This window comes from Channa argus, chromosome 18 (genome assembly GCF_033026475.1).
Source record: "Channa argus isolate prfri chromosome 18, Channa argus male v1.0, whole genome shotgun sequence".
Classification (NCBI taxonomy): domain Eukaryota; kingdom Metazoa; phylum Chordata; class Actinopteri; order Anabantiformes; family Channidae; genus Channa; species Channa argus.
This window is the reverse complement of record NC_090214.1, coordinates 3,156,435-3,173,390: the sequence shown is the minus strand read 5'-3', so window position 1 is coordinate 3,173,390 and position 16,956 is coordinate 3,156,435. Positions and strand designations below refer to the sequence as shown.

At 42.4% G+C, this 16,956-nt stretch overlaps 2 protein-coding genes across 8 annotated transcripts in view; one reads left to right on the top strand and one right to left on the bottom strand.

The window, feature by feature from the left end:
* The window catches only part of adamts6 (ADAM metallopeptidase with thrombospondin type 1 motif, 6), a 67,534-nt gene extending 56,828 nt beyond the window's left edge, over positions 1-10,706 (bottom strand). For 2 of the 6 annotated variants that reach the window (XM_067484156.1, XM_067484155.1), the window contains exons 1-8: positions 10,301-10,705; positions 8,637-9,046; positions 8,129-8,517; positions 6,176-6,350; positions 5,306-5,529; positions 5,092-5,175; positions 3,395-3,540; positions 339-382 (exon numbers count right to left, since the gene is read on the bottom strand). In XM_067484156.1, the coding sequence (XP_067340257.1) occupies positions 339-382; positions 3,395-3,540; positions 5,092-5,175; positions 5,306-5,529; positions 6,176-6,350; positions 8,129-8,517; positions 8,637-8,739 (1,165 nt within the window). In that variant the 5' untranslated portion in view covers positions 8,740-9,046; positions 10,301-10,705. Of the gene's footprint in view, positions 1-338; positions 383-3,394; positions 3,541-5,091; positions 5,176-5,305; positions 5,530-6,175; positions 6,351-8,128; positions 8,518-8,636; positions 9,047-10,300 lie in introns of all 6 variants that reach the window. The other 4 variants (XM_067484152.1, XM_067484153.1, XM_067484154.1 and 1 more) reach the window with 3 other exon arrangements.
* Positions 10,707-14,355: 3,649 nt separating this feature from the next.
* LOC137103952 (placenta-specific gene 8 protein-like) lies at positions 14,356-16,698 on the top strand. Of its 2 annotated transcripts, none has more exons than XM_067484727.1 (5): positions 14,356-14,503; positions 14,607-14,792; positions 14,915-15,039; positions 16,026-16,134; positions 16,233-16,698. In XM_067484727.1, exons 2-4 carry the CDS (start codon positions 14,708-14,710, stop codon positions 16,128-16,130), a joined length of 315 nt encoding a protein of 104 aa, XP_067340828.1. In that variant the 5' UTR covers positions 14,356-14,503; positions 14,607-14,707; the 3' UTR covers positions 16,131-16,134; positions 16,233-16,698. The 2 variants fall into 2 exon arrangements, with proteins under 2 accessions (XP_067340828.1, XP_067340829.1); XM_067484728.1 differs by having other exon boundaries at positions 14,385-14,503; positions 14,612-14,792.
* The last annotated feature ends 258 nt before the right edge of the window (positions 16,699-16,956 follow it).

Below are 16,956 nucleotides of genomic sequence, written 5' to 3'. Positions count from 1 at the left end.
ATTATCACAAACTCCACAGTGTAACAACAACATGACCTAATCTGAACTGAAAGTTCCTCCAAGTGATGTCATCTGTAGGCGTTTCTCAGCTAGAAGTAGAGAGATATTTTCGAGATAAGTTCAATATCAGTGAAGGCCTCCTTTAATGAGACTTTTAATGTTTTACAATAAATCTTCCCACTTGTGCTTAAAGCATTTCTTGGATGCATCTGCTTAAGAACCTGCATAAACGGGAGGAACAGTTAACTTAAAAAACTCAACTTAAAAAAAAACATGTAGTAATCATCTGATAATACATGTTAACATGCTGGATATAAATTCGGCTTTAGCCCACTCACCTAAGGTACCACAGGGTTTGTTCTTGTAGGTGCAGATATCATACCTAAGAATTAAAAGGGGAAAGACCACATACAATTAAATTAACTTTTTTTTTGTCTTCATCCATAGTATTTTCTTCCACTGGCTCTTTGCCACTCCATTCCTTCCATATTTAATCACACAGTCGGGTGAGATATAATCTCAAACTTTAGCATAACAATAGCATGTAATGAAGGCATGAAAACACCTGGTTCTTTTCTCCATCTATAAAATCAGCCTTTTGCAAAATGTCATGCAGCTACCACACATTGCTCGAACATGAAGGTGAGTAACGGGAAAGGCTTCGGTCATGCTGTGTCCCTAGTGTTAACCCCCCATTGCTCACAATCCAGTAGAGCAGAGGCCAGAACGCCACAGTGGCTCGAGAGCAAACCATACGTTTCTACAGTGAATGATCTGATCCAATCATTCCCAAAGCTTTTAATCTATTAAATCCAAGGGCACAGCAAATTTAATTTCTCTCTCCTTCCCCTCCCTCCCTTCCCTCCCTGTAAACTCTTCCTCCCTCCTTCTCAGTGGAGCAGCTCCAAACCAGTGAGGTACAATCATGACCTCGTTCAGGAAGTCTATTTATTTTGATTTATTTCCCTAATTTCCCTCGGTGTCTTTTTCCGAACGTGACAGACCACATTCCAAATATCCCCCCCCCCCCCCCCTCCAAAAAAAAAAAAAAAAAAAAAAAACGCTCCTGAAGGCGAGATTGACAAAGGAGCAACAGAGTAACAAAAAGTCACTTTTGATGAATGCAATCGTGTGAGACATAAGAAAACAGTGAAGAATTCCAGTCACGTTTTCCTAAATTCCAAGGTTTACCCAGAGATTTTCAGTTTACAATAAGAGACAAGTCATATCCTCACGATGGTGGAGCTGAAACCAAAGAACCGTGGTTTGTTTTGCATTAGAACTTGCATCGAACTAAATGTCTGTTCACGGGTTGATGAAAGGGTTTGATCTGTGCGTGCATAAACATTTTAAAGGGAAAAAACCATCCCCTCTCAGCTGGGCTGCTGCGAGCACCAACTATCTTCAAATCATGCTGAGGTGCATTCCACCATTTCAAGGAATGTCTGTAGTGCTGCTGCAGACACAGTGGTTAGTAAGGACTTTGTCGTGTCTAACATCAGCTATTTATACCGTGTCCAGTGTTAGCATCTCTGGGCTCAGCTGGGGTCTCCTTCCTGCAGCTTATTATCCCATTATGTCTCGCCTACACTTTGCCTTGGTTGCATTATTTATCAATACTGTATTTATCCTAAAGTTTCCAACATCCCATCGTACGGAATGATGTGAGGCAACTGAGGTAAATTATGGGCTTGGCTACAAATCAGGAAAAGAAAACAACAGCCGTGTTGGTCTGCACAATAAAGCTTCGGCAATATTTATGTCTGTGCAACCTGCAGCCAGCGGGGAAAACTGCAGTTTTTCCTTTGATATAATGTAGACGCGGTTTGTCTGTTTTGAGGGGCTACATTATAGTAAACGACTCCTAAGCAAAACTAGTTTAAGAATCTACAGCTATGGGGGGCTCTGGGGGTCTATGCTGGGGGACAGAGGTGATTTGACAGTGTTCGTGTCAGCACGTGAATATACTTACGATGACACTGCTACTTGTGGATGATTATACATTCACAGCCTCCGTTTGTTGTATCAGCTGGGGCTGATGGGAATGTAATTAGTTTGGTAAGTTGAACCAAGATACGAGAGTGATGCTGGAATGGGAAGCAACGGTGTTTGTCAAACTGCGTTACTGAAACCTCCACGTTCATTTTATGACACACACTGCTCCAACCATCATAAGAAAACAATAAAAACATCGACGTAGCAAATGTTTTTACCATAATCCGTTCAGTCTAATCTAATTTGCAACCTCTAGTAGAGCCACTGGATTATTTTCTCGTATCCCGTTAACGTGTGCGTGCTCTACGGGCCCATTTATTATATATATTAAATATATTTATTTCTCCTAGGACACCAAACTAAATGAAGCATTACCACGAAACTTACATTTGTCCTACTTTGTCTTTCTCTCATGCAGGTGCAGGATGGTGCAGGTCACTGAGTGGCCGGACTCTTTACAGTGTGTTGAAATGCCCCTTGTCAGTACAAACTAAAGACGACGACGTTGTTTCTTTTGCAGCTGGTTGTTTGATGTCACCTTTGTCTGGAAATGTTAAAATTACATCCACTGTAGGTGGCAACGGACATCTGCAATTCTAAATGGCTGCTGCTGTGATTTTCCTTTCATGATCGGTGAAACCGTTGGCATGTGGAGGCCGGGCTGTACATTTACTATGCACCTATACCCTTTCTGGACTGATGCTGAAGCTTACGCAGCGAAGCTTAAAGAAATGATAAAAAAGGAGGCATCCTTTAATGCCAAAGGAGCTGGACAACATCAACTGACAGACAACAACCTAGAACACAGTATTGACAGAAAGGCTGTTTTGAACTGAGCCCAGAGAGTCAAAAGTCTTGGCTTCAGCCCATGTCAATCATAGTAAGCTATTGTCTGTCTTGACAAAACCAGTGTTGGTGGGAGGGTGGGGGTGGGGGGATATACACTGTAGTTGCTAGGTTATGTGGCCAAAACTATTTTGGCAACAATGAAGTCTATTCCAGGTAATGACAGAGTTTTGCTGTTTTATGGTAACACCCTTGACGTAAATTGCAGTATGACAGGTACAGCCCTCCTGAAACCGCTCGATTCATTTTCAGCACTGAGGTCTTTATTCCCATCAGAGATTTTTAACAATTACAGGTAAAGTATGTGCAGGACATTTAGAGGAGTAACTGCTGCAGCTGCTGTCCACTTCTATTAGCAAACGCACACAAGCACAGCTTTTAAAAGGCGGCTGCACCGAAAATGACCTGCAGGCTGTTTGCTCAAAATGAGAACGTTGGCACCGCTCATACTGAAAGCAACTCTTTGAAATATATGACGCCATGCATCCGATTGTAAAAACTGCTGCCTAGGCAAAAAGTGGCCCCTTTTTCCTAGACGTGAGCTCAAACCTACCGGGTGATTAGGACAGCGTTGTCATGATGAGCCATCCCATTTTCAGGAATACTGTTGCCATCGCCATGATGAGACAGGATGGATTTCTGCCACTTACAGAAACTGTCCAGAGACTTGTCAGCATGGTGGTTAATCTCCAGATTTGGCTGCAAAAACAACACGGATGTAAATACAGTGCAATATGATATTTAATACTGTATTAGAAAAGCAGTATAAACGATTGTATACTTTATTTTAAGGCATAATTATACACACTATATGATACGGATGGTATCACACATGATACTATATATTAGTGTGTCACAGCGTAAAGTGCATATTTTACTGTATCATGTTATAACATGTCAAATTTTACAGTACTGTGTTGTATCTTTTCGTATCAGATGTTAATGTATCATGTTGTATTGCAGTGTCTTGTTTTGTATAAATCTATACTGTATCATACTGTGTCCTGACTCCATATTAATATCCTCCATATTGAACTGTACTGTATCATGAGTTGTTTCGTATTGTCTTGAACTAGTACTCTTATCATTTTATTGTTTTTCCTGTTGATCAGTGTCATTTTGTGTTGTGTAATGTTGCATCTCTACCTACCGGAGTGTGTTTTATTGTATCACGTTGTGACTGGTCGTGCGTGGACCATATCACACAAATTGAAATGTTTGTTTGAGCTGAAAGAAGCTGGAATATCGCCTAAACCGTAAATTACGACCCTGGTTTGATCACAGTCGTGGACTTTTGTTGCGTGTCCATACCTCTACCTCTCCCCTCACCTCCCGTCTGCCTCCACTGTCTACTGTCCATTAAAGGCATAAATGGAGGGGGGAAAAAAAGTGACACTGAACTCAATGCCACGTGTTGACAGTGCTAACCGATGAGCCAGCGTGCCGCCAGAGTACGACGATTATCTGTATGAATTATTTGGAGGAGGACTGTACTGGGATCAGGGGGAGGATAGATGTTCTGTTTTTGTAGTAAAGGTAAAACCATTTATAGCAGGGGGGAGTTCAATGAGTCAGAGGAGGAGTAGAGTAGAACAAGGCACATGCACAATTAGAAAAAGCAGCAGAAGTGGAAAAATGAGCAGAAGGACAAGTTGTAGTGGGGTCTGCAAAATGCATCTGCTTCCATGAGTTGTTATCCTATGGTAAACCGCTACATTGCCAGCGGATGTTCAACTTGAATTATTAAACCACTGTACTGGACAACACATCAGTGATTCACTTCCACCGTCCAATGTGTTTTTTGTTTTATAACTGTACTTTGTTTTCTGCGTATCCCAAACAATGAATGATGGACTAGTACTTCCTTCCGACTGGATAAAAGTTGCATTTCGACTTCACATTAAAACCTACTTTCTCGACCTGATGCCACATCAGGAGCCGCGACAGCCCTTTAGAAAAGAAACCAGATGATAGGTGGACGCTGTTTCTCTCATCACACGTACAAACACATGTACAGTTGCATGCAAAAGCCCTCAATAGAGGCTCCCTCAGGGAAGATGCCTGAGCACATCTTTCATCGAGTGGTGGCCATATGGTGAATAGTCTCTCTTCTCTCTCCCCTTCGGCCATGACAACAACGTAAAATAGTGCAAGGCTCATACACTCACTAAGTGTGAAAGTACAGACATTAAAAAGGGTTATGCAATAACCGAAGCAGTACTACACCGTCAGATCCAAGTAAATTCTTACCTGATCTTCAGTGAGAACAATCAGCCGGGTCACAATGATGTTCACAACATTTCCTAGGCTGGCATCACGGTAAAGTTTGGCAACCTGACCTCCAGAAAAGAAGAAAAGACACAAAGTCAGACAAATTGGGTCCATGTGCCACGACAAACCCGTCTGCTCAGCAGTTACAGCAGCTCACTGTGACGACAACATGAAAAAGTAGGATCAAACTTACAATATTCATCACTGACAAGATGTAGTGCTCGATGTCTTTGCGCCCGTGGTAACCGACCATCATTTTATCCGCAACCACAAGCGTCTCGACGAAGCGCTCGGTGCTGACAGAGCGCCTGCGCCTCTGGGCGCTGTTCGACTGCCCGCTCGTGTTTTGGGGGACAGGGGACGAGTGGACAGGAGAAGGTGTGCTAAACTGGCAAGGTGCACTGCTTTTGATGAGGTCTATGAACAACACAGAGGCGACGGCCGGTCAGAGTAGATTATGAAATAACAATCTACATCGAAATGATGATGCATTATCTATTTGGAAGAGCTGGTTTGTCTGTGCTAGACGCACATAGCGGAATCTGCCCCTTTGAACCTTGCAGCTAAAGCCTTTGCTTAATGACCCAGATGCTCTGGGAAGAAGCTGTAAGGTGGTACATGTTGGGGCATGCTTCCAAGCGATGACAGCCTTTGCTGTTTCTTATAAGACCTTGGCCCTAATACATAAATATCCACCTGGTTCTTTTTCCAGTTCGTCATATCTCAGCAGACAGACTATTTGGTCGGACCTAAGCCTAATCTTAATTTTAAAATCTGAACATGATTGCTAGTTCTATAAATAGGATTTGTGCTTCCATAAAAGTAAGAGCCAAGTGCTCTTTATGCAATGAAAGGCCTTTTATGAAAGCTGGAGCGAGCCTTTCTCTTACAGGTTGAAAGGTGTCCAGGCCAGGAGCAACTACAGCACACAAGAGGCCCGGTCATGTCTGCTAGGACTTGGGCCTAGAACCAAACCAGCACTTCCTCTAACCTGCTATGTATAGTTATTCATTTACGTCAGTTCCACCCACACAGAGTCCAATCCAGATGGAGGTTCACCAACCTGAAATGCCACAGCTGAACTCCTGGCTATGCCCTTGTGGTGAGGGAATGGCAGACATTTTATAAATAACATGTTGCTGTGCTTCTTCCAGGTTCCATTCACTGGAGGTGGTGGAGGATATGTTCTTTAATGGCTCTATTAAATACTGTTCTTCCTCAGTTGTTATAACACCGTGCTTTTTGGGGGGAGAAAAAGCAATTGAACAAACAGGTTACTCAACACAAGCAAACATCGATGCTAACGTTCCAAAACTTTGCAGCGTCTTAACATACAGAGCTCGGCTTATGTGCGACTGGACGGTCGGACAAAATGCAAAGCTATTTTTGGGGACTGGGCAGAGAGAAAAACTGCAGATGTTTTATGCAACGGCGATTGCAGCCAATAAGTTAAAAGGTACTCGAGAAGAAGGAACACTCTCCATTATTTCGGAGAGAGCAATGAAAGTCGTGCGGAATGAGACGGTGCATGGCGTTTCGGAACCAGTTGGAACATCTCGTGATTACCATCGGGTGCATTTCCCTGGGGTAAGCGTTGGAGAACAATGTGCACACATGCGGGGGGGGCTTAAGGAACCTTGCAGATACCTTCAGGTTGTTGGATTCTGGAAAGACTAAAGAAACAACAGCGACTATTAATATCAAACAGGACATTAGCTGGTGTCTCTCCACTGTCCCATGTTGCTAGATGTTGCCTAGTTCCAGCAGGTCTCGTTCATAATAACGATGTTCCACGTTGGGACTTTTCAGAGAGCTGACGTTACAAACTGTGTACAAAGTGTTTTGGTACAAATACATAGAAATTCTAAAAATAACTGCACTGACTTTGCATTTTGGGAAATGCACGATCCAGCATTTTGGGAGTTTGAGTCCTTTTACTATTTATTATAGAAATATATGTATTGTGCCTCTGTCACATCTCCCGACTTAATGGACAACACTAAACAGCTGCAGCACCCCATGAAACGACTAATATATCTGATTATATACCCCCCCCCCCCCCCCCCCCCCCCACCATGGAGCTGAGACTTAGCAATTAACCACGCATGGCACTCGCAAAAGAAACATTTTCAACTCGGGGTTTTAATAGTGTGTGATGATGTCAAGATCTCAAAGTGTCCAGACAGCTGATTACATTAAAGCGCAGACACCGTTTTTTTTTCCATTTTTGGTGCTGTTAGAAAAAAAAGGGCAAACACTAATTCAATTTATGATGCTCGCTGTAGGTCTTGCCAACACATTTGGCTACACGTTTTCTCAACATGATTACATTTGCCAGTAAGAAGCACAGCCTTTTGTTTTCCATCTTTAGAGTTATCGTGAAGGATAAGAGGGTGAACAGCTATTAAACGCTAGTCCAATTTCTTGATTAGCAAAGAGAAACTGGACTGCCACACAGTCTGTGGATAAAAGCCTGAGGACTAAAAGCTTAGACAGGATAATTAGACATCTTGTTAGTGCTGTTGTTAAACCAGAAAAAAAAAAAAATTAAGGGAGCAATATCTCATTTTGACTGTTAAACACACTATTTTAAAGATCACACAAACAGTCGGCCGGAGAAATGTGATTACAACTACCGAGCCTTTTAAAACCTGTGCATAAAAACGTGTTATTCAATGCACAAATAAGGGAAAAGAGCTTCGGTTCCTACCACGAACAGCTTGCAGCGATGGTGTGATTTTTCTGCATGGGCATAACCTCACGGAGAGCTGCCTGCGGACTCAGTGTGCCAAGTGGAAAGAAGCCAAGATTCTGTTAAGTGAACTACAATTGGTGTAATCCTTTGGCGCTGTGTGTGAAGGATTGGCTGACATGAGAGCAGCACAGGCTTGGTATACATTCTGACATTAGTATCGAGGTTTGTTTGAGGTAACCGGGGTGAACTCTTGGTGACTCAATGGGACATTAATAGAGTGTGAAGCGGTCGCATTTAATAAAAAGGCCGCTTTGTACTCACCAGGCCCTTGCAGTTGCTGAGCGCCACTCTGGTCGTGCTTTGCTGATTTTGCAGGAACCCAACGTAGTGACAGTTATCGACGATGCTGTGGCGCCACTCCAGCCCTCCTTTGCCCCAGTACTCCACTGTAAAATGTTTCGACACCAGGTGGGGGTTGAGCGTCAGGTTCAGGTGAAAGTGCTTTCCGTACGCCGACAGTCTGTAATACAGCCGGTGCTCCGGAGGGTCTGGGTCCAAGGCAGGTGCCGGCCCCATTACGGGGTCCACTGCGCCCCGTCTCCGTCGGCCCGGCCGGTGTTGCTTCACAGTGTAGCTCAGGAACTCGCCGTTCTCGTCCACCTGCACAGGGACAGTCAACTGGTAGTGCTGCAGGTAGGACAGGAACTCCTCTTTCATAGGTGAAAGTTAGGAAGAGAATAAAATAGAGGACAAAAGGGTGTAAGAATGGACAAACTCTCGGTTACCACATATGCTTTGACATGTTTCTGTCCACCTGTCTTCAACATACCTTGAGAGTTGTGCGAAAGTCTGCTGGTGCTTTGAAATTCAGAAGCAGCCATAACCACCAGGCTCAGGGTCCAAGTCAGTGTCTTCCACAAAATTTCCATCATTCAGGCCAAGATGTGACATGGGGTGGGGGGTAGAGGGTGCTACGAATAGGTTAAAAGCACACGAACGGCCCACACCATAACAAGCCCATGGTTCGTCTCCTTAACTTTAACGTTCTCACTGAGCTCATTCGAGTTTCAGATTTCTCCTGAGGACGAGTGCTTCCACATCTCACTGGCTTCTAAATTCATGCCAGCAGCTCATAGAAAAAAAAAAAAACATAATCCATCAGACACAGTCACTCTCAGGTGTAACTCCGAACAGGAAGCTCTATAATGGGAACTTGTCTCGACCGATCCATCCACTTTCCTGTGGAGGAAATCAGCCAGAGGTTAAACGACCTTTCATTTCTTATAATTTCTTGGTACAGTTGAAACAGTCACTCAATGAGCTGGTTAGTTGCACTGTATGAACTAATATAACAGATGATTTTGTTTTTTTAAAACACAAATTGCAGAAGTGTCCAGTTGGTCAAGTATGAGGATTTTGTGTTTTTATCTATTCATGAACGTGATTTGTGGATAGTTTGGCCAGACAAAATGACCTCTAGTTCTCTAGTTTAATCTATTGACCAAATGACAATTCATCTTCCAGTGACTTGCTCAACAAAGTGCCTTTACTTTTGCAACAGTCCCACACAGAAGTCTACAAACTCCTGGTGTTATCTGACCAACACATAATTCCCAATAACACGAAGCAGCGGACTCTCACATTTGTGAATTTGGAATCAAGAAGAGATTTGATGGTCACTGATGATCCATCTTACATTTCTGCAGCCAGCTTGAACTAACTTTTGCAGCTTTAAACAAAATGAGTGTCGTACACCGACGACAGCACACCGCGCACTACATTACCTTTCAGTAGGACTCGTAATCAACACGTCACGTAAATCGAAATAAATTACAGTTTGTGGGATAAATGAACAGGGATGCATACATGCGCACGGTGCAGACTCTCGGCCGTTTGATTTCTGCAGCTCGTGGTTTTACGCACGGCGTCTGCGAACGGCCCCGCTTTCCCGGGTGAAAGGAGATGACAGCGTTTAGAAACGAAAACTTGGTGTGTGTGTGTGTGTGTGTGTGTGTCCTTAGCTCTGGAGCTCCAGCGGTCCAGACAGACAGACAGACAGACAGACAGACAGACAGCGCTACCTACTTGACCCAGACAGTTGGCAGCCGGCCTGTGTGCATTACACCGGTGTTGCAAATGCAGCCCCGAAGGAGCTTCGGCGACTCAAAATAAAACCTGGTTTTGTTGCAAAAGACTAGACGTTTTCTTAGTTTGTCTGAGCAGCTACAGAGAACTACAGACCCGCAACTGTGCTGCATGCACAGCCTGCCGATGTAGTTGCACTGCGTAAACGTTGCCCAAACTACACTTTTTCTGTGCAACTGCTCCCAAGTAAACTGGCCGTGCAGAAATCCGAGCAGCACAGCTGGCTAAAGGCTGGTGTGTAAACACTGGCCGCAGCCCCGAGAATCTGACACGAATCTGCACAGACAAAACTGCATGAAAGAAACCGACCTATTCTCAACACACGGGAAGTGTTAGGGAGATAGTTACCGCGCTCATCTTCATTGTCCAGCCCAGGTCCAACTGCGCAGAGCTCAGGACAAAAGAATCAAAACTCCCCTACTCTCCTCTTTTCATCTTCTTTCGGACGCTGCCATCCTCAGAAGCTGCAACGTGATTCTCCTCTTCAGACCAGCAGCAGTGTCTCAGAGCAGACACTGGCACAGAAAGTCAAAGTGCCGGAATTCCTCAGGCAGCTCAAGGATACAGATCCCAGCCTTTTTTGTCGTCTTTATAACGTAGACTTTGTGTTCTTGCTGGTGGCCTTGAAAAGTGAGCTGAGGTTGCAGCGGGTAATTGTGCCACCTCACAGCCCGCCACAGCAGACTTGCTTTGCGGGAAAGTGCATGCAGACACCAGCAAGAGTTGGCTTGGAGCTGCTCCTCCTCGCTACATTGCAGAGACCCGGTATGTCCCAGTCCCGGACAGCTTCAAATTGGCAGCTTTTTTCATTGGGGGGGGTGACGTCAGTGCAGATGTGCCGCTCTCCCATCAGCTGTGCGCATGTCAGATATCTGAAATAACACTTCAGCTTCACTTCACTTCACTTCAGTACAACAGTGGTGGAAGAAGTGTACAGATCTTTTACTTGAATAAGAGCAGCAGCACCACAGTGTAGAAATACAAAATGTACTTTACTTTAACACTCATTAAGTAGACTGACTCATTTTCCCATTATTGTATAGAACATTACTGGCTCATAATTACTGATGCAGTGTGGAGCTAATTTGAATAACTTTATGTACTGCTGAGCAGGTACGTCTTCTTAGATTTTCCTCTTGTGAGGAAGAAAAGGGGAAAATTGTACAAACTTAAAAATAAAAAAATGGACCTACTTTCAAGTATTTACATTGTAAATTAGAGATATGCTCCAAAACGTTTTTTTAACAAAGAGAGGTGCCGACGAGGCCTCCTGTGATGGCAGCAGTGCAAAACCATCCTGCCAAGCAGTCAGGGAATTTCAATTATTCCTGATTGATTGGTGCATTTTTCAGCGTTCTCAGTTATTCTAATTTCATAACAATGACTCCCAGAAGCGCTGGTCAGAGTGTGCCAGAGCATGCAGACAAATATGTTGGTACCCTTCCACGAGAAAAACGTTCAAACTGTCCAAACCAATACGGAAAAGAAAAAAAAAAAAAAGACACATTAAAAAGTCAGGCTTCACTTTTGATTTTACATTCAACAAAGTGTTTGAAATCCTCAAAACAAAAGAAAATAGCAGGTCTCTCCGTGAGACTTCTGCACCTGCCAACAGGTAGGTCTGTCCTGTTCTGCTTGAGCAAACTGCTCCCAGACTGATTAAGCTCCTGGATGGATGGATGTTTAATACAATTCAGATCAGGACCTGCAGATTTGTCCAGGGTCATTAACCTGTTGGAGAGTGACCCTCCAACTGAGACACAGCTGTCTCGTCAGCTGTCAGAGCTGATAGTCTTTACATTTCATTGTGCCGTGCAAAGATTCAGGGCACCGAGTGCCAAAGGCGGCAAAGCAGCTGCAAAACAAAACTCCTCCGTGTGTCACAATAGGTAGGGTTCCTCCCTTTGAAAGCTTTTTTTTTTTTATCCGAACATAGAGCTGATGTGACTTGTCAAAAAGTTTCAGTTTTGTCTTATCTGTCCAAAGGACAATGCATGTTGACAAGCACTGCGGTTTGTCAAAATGCATTTTAGCAAAGCCAAGTTTGGCCTTCTTGATCCTTTCTTTCAACAGCGGAGTCCTCCTGGGTCTTCTTCCAGTGAGCCCACTGTCACTCAAAAAGTAACAGCTGGATCTGGAGCTTGGACTGTAGCTTTGTACTGTATCTCTTTGGGACTTGTCCTTGGCTCTTTGTCTTCCATTCTCACAATATTGGGGCCAATTTTCCTCTTGTGGACACATCCAGAGAGACTGGTCACATGGAGCTAAAAGAACCTTAATAATATTTGCAACCTTAGCCACAACAACATCAAACTGCCTGGAGATGGTCTTATAATCTTTACTAGACACGCTTGTCTATCATTTCCTTTGTGGCGTCTGTCTTTTGCTTTCTCTGGTCCATGTTCACTGTGGTGACACAATGAGTCCAAACAGCATTACTACAATACAATATACTGTAAGTATAAGACGTGAAATCGAATCAAATACCATCCATCAGAGGTATTAAGTGGGATAACGTGGTACCTGAAAACTGTACCGACTGTCCACCGTTATAATGTCGTGATATTCTGCTACGGAGGATGATGTGGGAAACAGTAGATGATCACCCTGCAGTTTTGAATGAAAACTACACTTCTATATTTGTGACAAGGTTTGAAAGTCTTACAACACGTTTTTCGAGGGGTCTGCTGTAGCGCAAGCTGAGGGCGACCTCGTTTCTTTTAGTGTAATTCAGCCTGCATTTATCTCTAGTTAGTCAGATATTGGGAATCCTGCTAATTCCTGAGCTGCAGTTGCAGCTGCTCATTATGTAGGAGTCTGTGTCATTACAGTGGGGTTTCCATTACACGCAGCACACAGCCTGAGTTTGTGGGAAGCAGCACCACCGTGTGTCTGCATGGAGCACATCCGAGGTGTCAAATGGGTTCAGGTGAATCTATTTTAAATGGATTTGTTTTTCATGTAATTGGGACCCTGTTCTTTCAGAATCCCCGCGGGTGAATCAGGACAGGGTGCGTCAACTTTATGTTTACAACTCAGATAAGTTGTGCCTGTACAATAAACACGTATCACCTCTTCGACTACCTTTGGTCAGTGGTGGAAGACTTATTCGCTGCGTTTACTGCAGCAAGAATAGTAATGTCAGCCTGTAAAAATAATCAATTCAAAGCAAAAGCCTGAAAATTAAAAAACAGAGTAAAAGAATGCAAGTATTGTTATAAAACCTTTGACTGACTGCAAAATGTATATCAGTAATTATTAGCCAGTAATAATTACTGATATAAATTTTACAGCCTTTAACGCTGTATTTGGCAGAGACAGACATGATTATTCCGTTGATTCATTTTACAGTATAAACAGAGGTGGAAAATGTATCGTAGCAGTGTATAAACTTTGGCAACGCTTGGATATTTTATTTTATTTATAGCTCTAATTTTTTTGTTTAGTTAAACTATGTTGAATTTCCAAAAACATAAACTGATAAAGTCAAGAATAAAATGTTCCCTTAGCTTTTAAATTAAATAAACTATTTACGGCAGTTAAATGCTAAAGTTATGGTAAAGAGTTCATGTATAAATAGCAAAACACTAAAAGTGATTATTTTTGGTACTTTAGTCATTATGTTAAGTACGTTGTAACGTTAATACGTTTGCAGTTTTATTGACGTACATATTAGTAAAATTAGACGTAAATGATCAGAGTCAGGAAAATAGCTCATAGCTGTCACATAAAAAACTACAATATTTCCTATTGAAATGTAGCAAACTAGACATAAGTTGGAATAAAATTCGAGCACCCAAAGTACCGAAAATGTACTTTAGGCTATTTCCCACCATTGTATGTTGTGTTACATGATATAAACTGTTAAATAAATATCATTACAATGGTACTAATAATAATCAACCATATTTATGGCTAAATTGACCTTCCAAAAGAAACCGCAGGACTAGAAATGGCTAAATCAACTAGAATACTATGCTCTTTGTTTTGTTTTGTTTTTTGCTGTTAGCTGAACTTTGACATACTGTAGTACGGCAGCACAAAACAAGTCTAGAAATAAGAGAATCCCTTTAGTGCTAATTACATGCATGACATGAATAATTCAAAACACCAGTTTAACATTGTTTCATATACAATTATTAGAAATATGATTTAAATTGCCCATGTTCTGTCCTTTTTTTGGGGGGGTCCTTTTTTCTGTTTTTCCCTTTTAAAAGCACCAGTGGTGGAGTGAAGCAGTGCTTCTGTTTTGAATTATGTTTGTTGGTACTATTTCTAATCTCGCTTGCTTCAAATATAGTACAATTTACTGATAGTTTCCTGAGGGTGAGAACAAATAGAGTATTAACCATCACAGGTTTATTGCAGTGTCAAGGTGTGTTTAGGTGACTCTTGTTTTCCAGGAATCTCTCGGTGCTATAAAACAGTAATAAACTCTGAAATCACACTGGTGGCCTGTACGATTATAAAGACTCACGTTTCCTCCTGGTCTCAGTCTGCTGTGCGGGAGCCTTTGTCAGATTCACTGTTCTTCAATTGTCCAGTCATTTGGTAAGTTTTAGTTTTAAAAAAAAAAGAGAAGAAAACAGATATCTTCAGTTTTCATGTTGTTTCATGTCCAGCAAGATGTTTAACTCCTACTTTTGTCTGCTAGGGAAGACAGAGAAGTAATAGTCGCACTAGTCTGCGAGTGTTTTTGTTTAAAGCCCAAGAACAGCGTGAACAACAAACATCAGTGACACTCTTCATCTGATCATGGCCGTTACAAACCAACCAGGCCCCTATCAACCCTCTGACTTCCAGACCGGCCTGTGCGACTGCTGCGACGACATTGGAACCTGTGAGCACTCGCACTCTCCTCCCGTCCATTAAAACGGGAACAAAGTTGAGACTAGCACTGCATGCAACGTGTAGAGTTTGTACTATCACTGTGGCACATTTTTAAATCGCCCTCTTCCTCAGGCTGCTTTGGACTCTGGTGCTACCCCTGCCTGGGCTGCTCCATTGCCAGTGCCATGGACGAGTGCTGCCTGTGCGGTTTAGGAGTCCCCATCCGCGCCGTCTACAGGACCAAGTACAACATCAGAGTAAGACTGTAGAACAGTTTTGGAGCGTCCTGCTTTGAACAGCAGAGTTTGTTACCTCTAAGTATGAGAGTAATACTTCATATTGTTTTGGATTGAATGTGACAGTAAATTATTTGGGAGCTAATCACATCCCTTTTACTTCTGAAATATTGCCCGAAAATGTCCAAGATTTGTAAAAGTATTAGCCTCAAAATGTACTGAATTAGTACCAAAAGTACATCCTGCAGAAAAACATCCCTGTGGACTAAAATACTAAGAAAATTTATTAAATTAAATAATAAATGAAATTTAAATAATAAAATGCTAATACTGACACATCAGTGCATCAGCAGTATTTTACTGTTGTAAGTGCCTGAGGTGGAGCTACCTACTATAGGCAACCTACTCTCCAGTCACATGAGAAATCAAACGGGCTTGAAGTTCTTCTACACAGATTTGTATTTCTCATTCTTTAATCTTTTGGTGGAAACGTGTGAGGAGCACCAACTACACATGGCTTTTTTTTTTTTTTTTTTTGTTAGGGATCACAACTCAACAGGTTGGGAATCGCTTGTTTGATTTCTTTGATGACAGCTTCCATTCGAACTTTTCTTTTCATTCTGAAGACTCAAATAACAACAAATATTTCATGGAGTGCAATTACATTTTGTTTCCATGAAATGTAATTTTTAATGACCTCGCTGATCCCCCGACTGCTAGTTCCAGCTCAGTCACTAGGTCATAAATGTAATTTGTGCAATACAGTCACTAATTACCTGCAAATGACACTCCCATCACTCAGCAGCGTATCGTGCGTCACACTTACTTAAATTATTTAAAATTACTTAAATAAGTTAATACTTAACAGAGGAAACTCCCCTCCCCTCCCCTCGTATTTACTAGGCCACTTGATATGACCCGATTCTCAAAACACGATATGCGTAGTATGGTGTCATTCTGAATCCTAACTTCACTGATAACTGACCACTCGGCCGTTTGGGTTGCAGGGCTCACTGTGTAACGACTTCATGACATCCTGGTGCTGCCCAGTCTGTTCCACGTGCCAACTGAAGAGAGATATTGTCCGCAGAAAGCAGCAAGGCATTTTCTGAACGGGTGAGGCCTTGGCTCCAGTACACCCACCACACCACAATGACTTCTGTTATCTTTAGGTTTATGGATCTGAAACCATGTGTTTGCCTTCTGCCTTGTAGATCCACAATGACATCGGGGAAGTTGTAAACCTGCTCCACTGCTGTGGTCCTGAAGCCCTGATAGGTGCCATCTGCACTCTCTTTCTCGTAAAGACAGTGAATTGTTTTTGAAGGGGTTTACGGTAAAATTGTCTTTATTAGTGTTTGTTTTTTTGGGATCAGTTACGTTGCAGTGAGGGAAATGACATTCATATCTTTAGGGCAGTTGAACTTTAGCTGGGGGGCAGTGTCATGATTTACTGCTGTGGTCTATTGCTCTCGGGGTTTTAGGTGGACACGAGGGGGGAAGAACATCGGTGTTGACTTAAACTGCAACTAGTTAGATAGAAATATTATGTTAGATATTAACATGGCATGTATTGAGGTTTTATTAAGTCCGGTTTGAATATCTATTACAGGTGGACTTTACGTGTATAGATGATACGTACAAATCTAATTTTTAATAAAAGACTGTTAATTTAAAATTGCAGAGGCTCTTCATTGTTTTTTCTCCTTTGCTGTAGTGTGAATACTCAGCCTCCTGCTGACTGACAAAATCTGGTGTTAGGTTTGTGTTTTTTTTATTTGTTGCAGTATAACCATTTTTTAATAAGCACCTACCAGCACGGATCAAGAGCAGTGCTGACTTTCATTAATGATTCAAATTCATTTCTCGGTTTCAAAGTCCAAGAGGAAAGTTTCAAATTGTTCATTTTGTCCAAACATCATTCACCGAATAACATTC

What these genes read in the sequence shown, in the direction of transcription:
- LOC137103952 (XM_067484727.1), top strand. Translation starts at nt 14,708, where the DNA reads ATGGCCGTTACAAACCAACCAGGCCCCTATCAACCCTCTGACTTCCAG. An exon ending in CTGCGACGACATTGGAACCT is followed by an intron (nt 14,793 to 14,914) that starts GTGAGCACTCGC and finishes CCTCTTCCTCAG; the next exon opens with GCTGCTTTGGACTCTGGTGC. An exon ending in GGACCAAGTACAACATCAGA is followed by an intron (nt 15,040 to 16,025) that starts GTAAGACTGTAG and finishes TTTGGGTTGCAG; the next exon opens with GGCTCACTGTGTAACGACTT.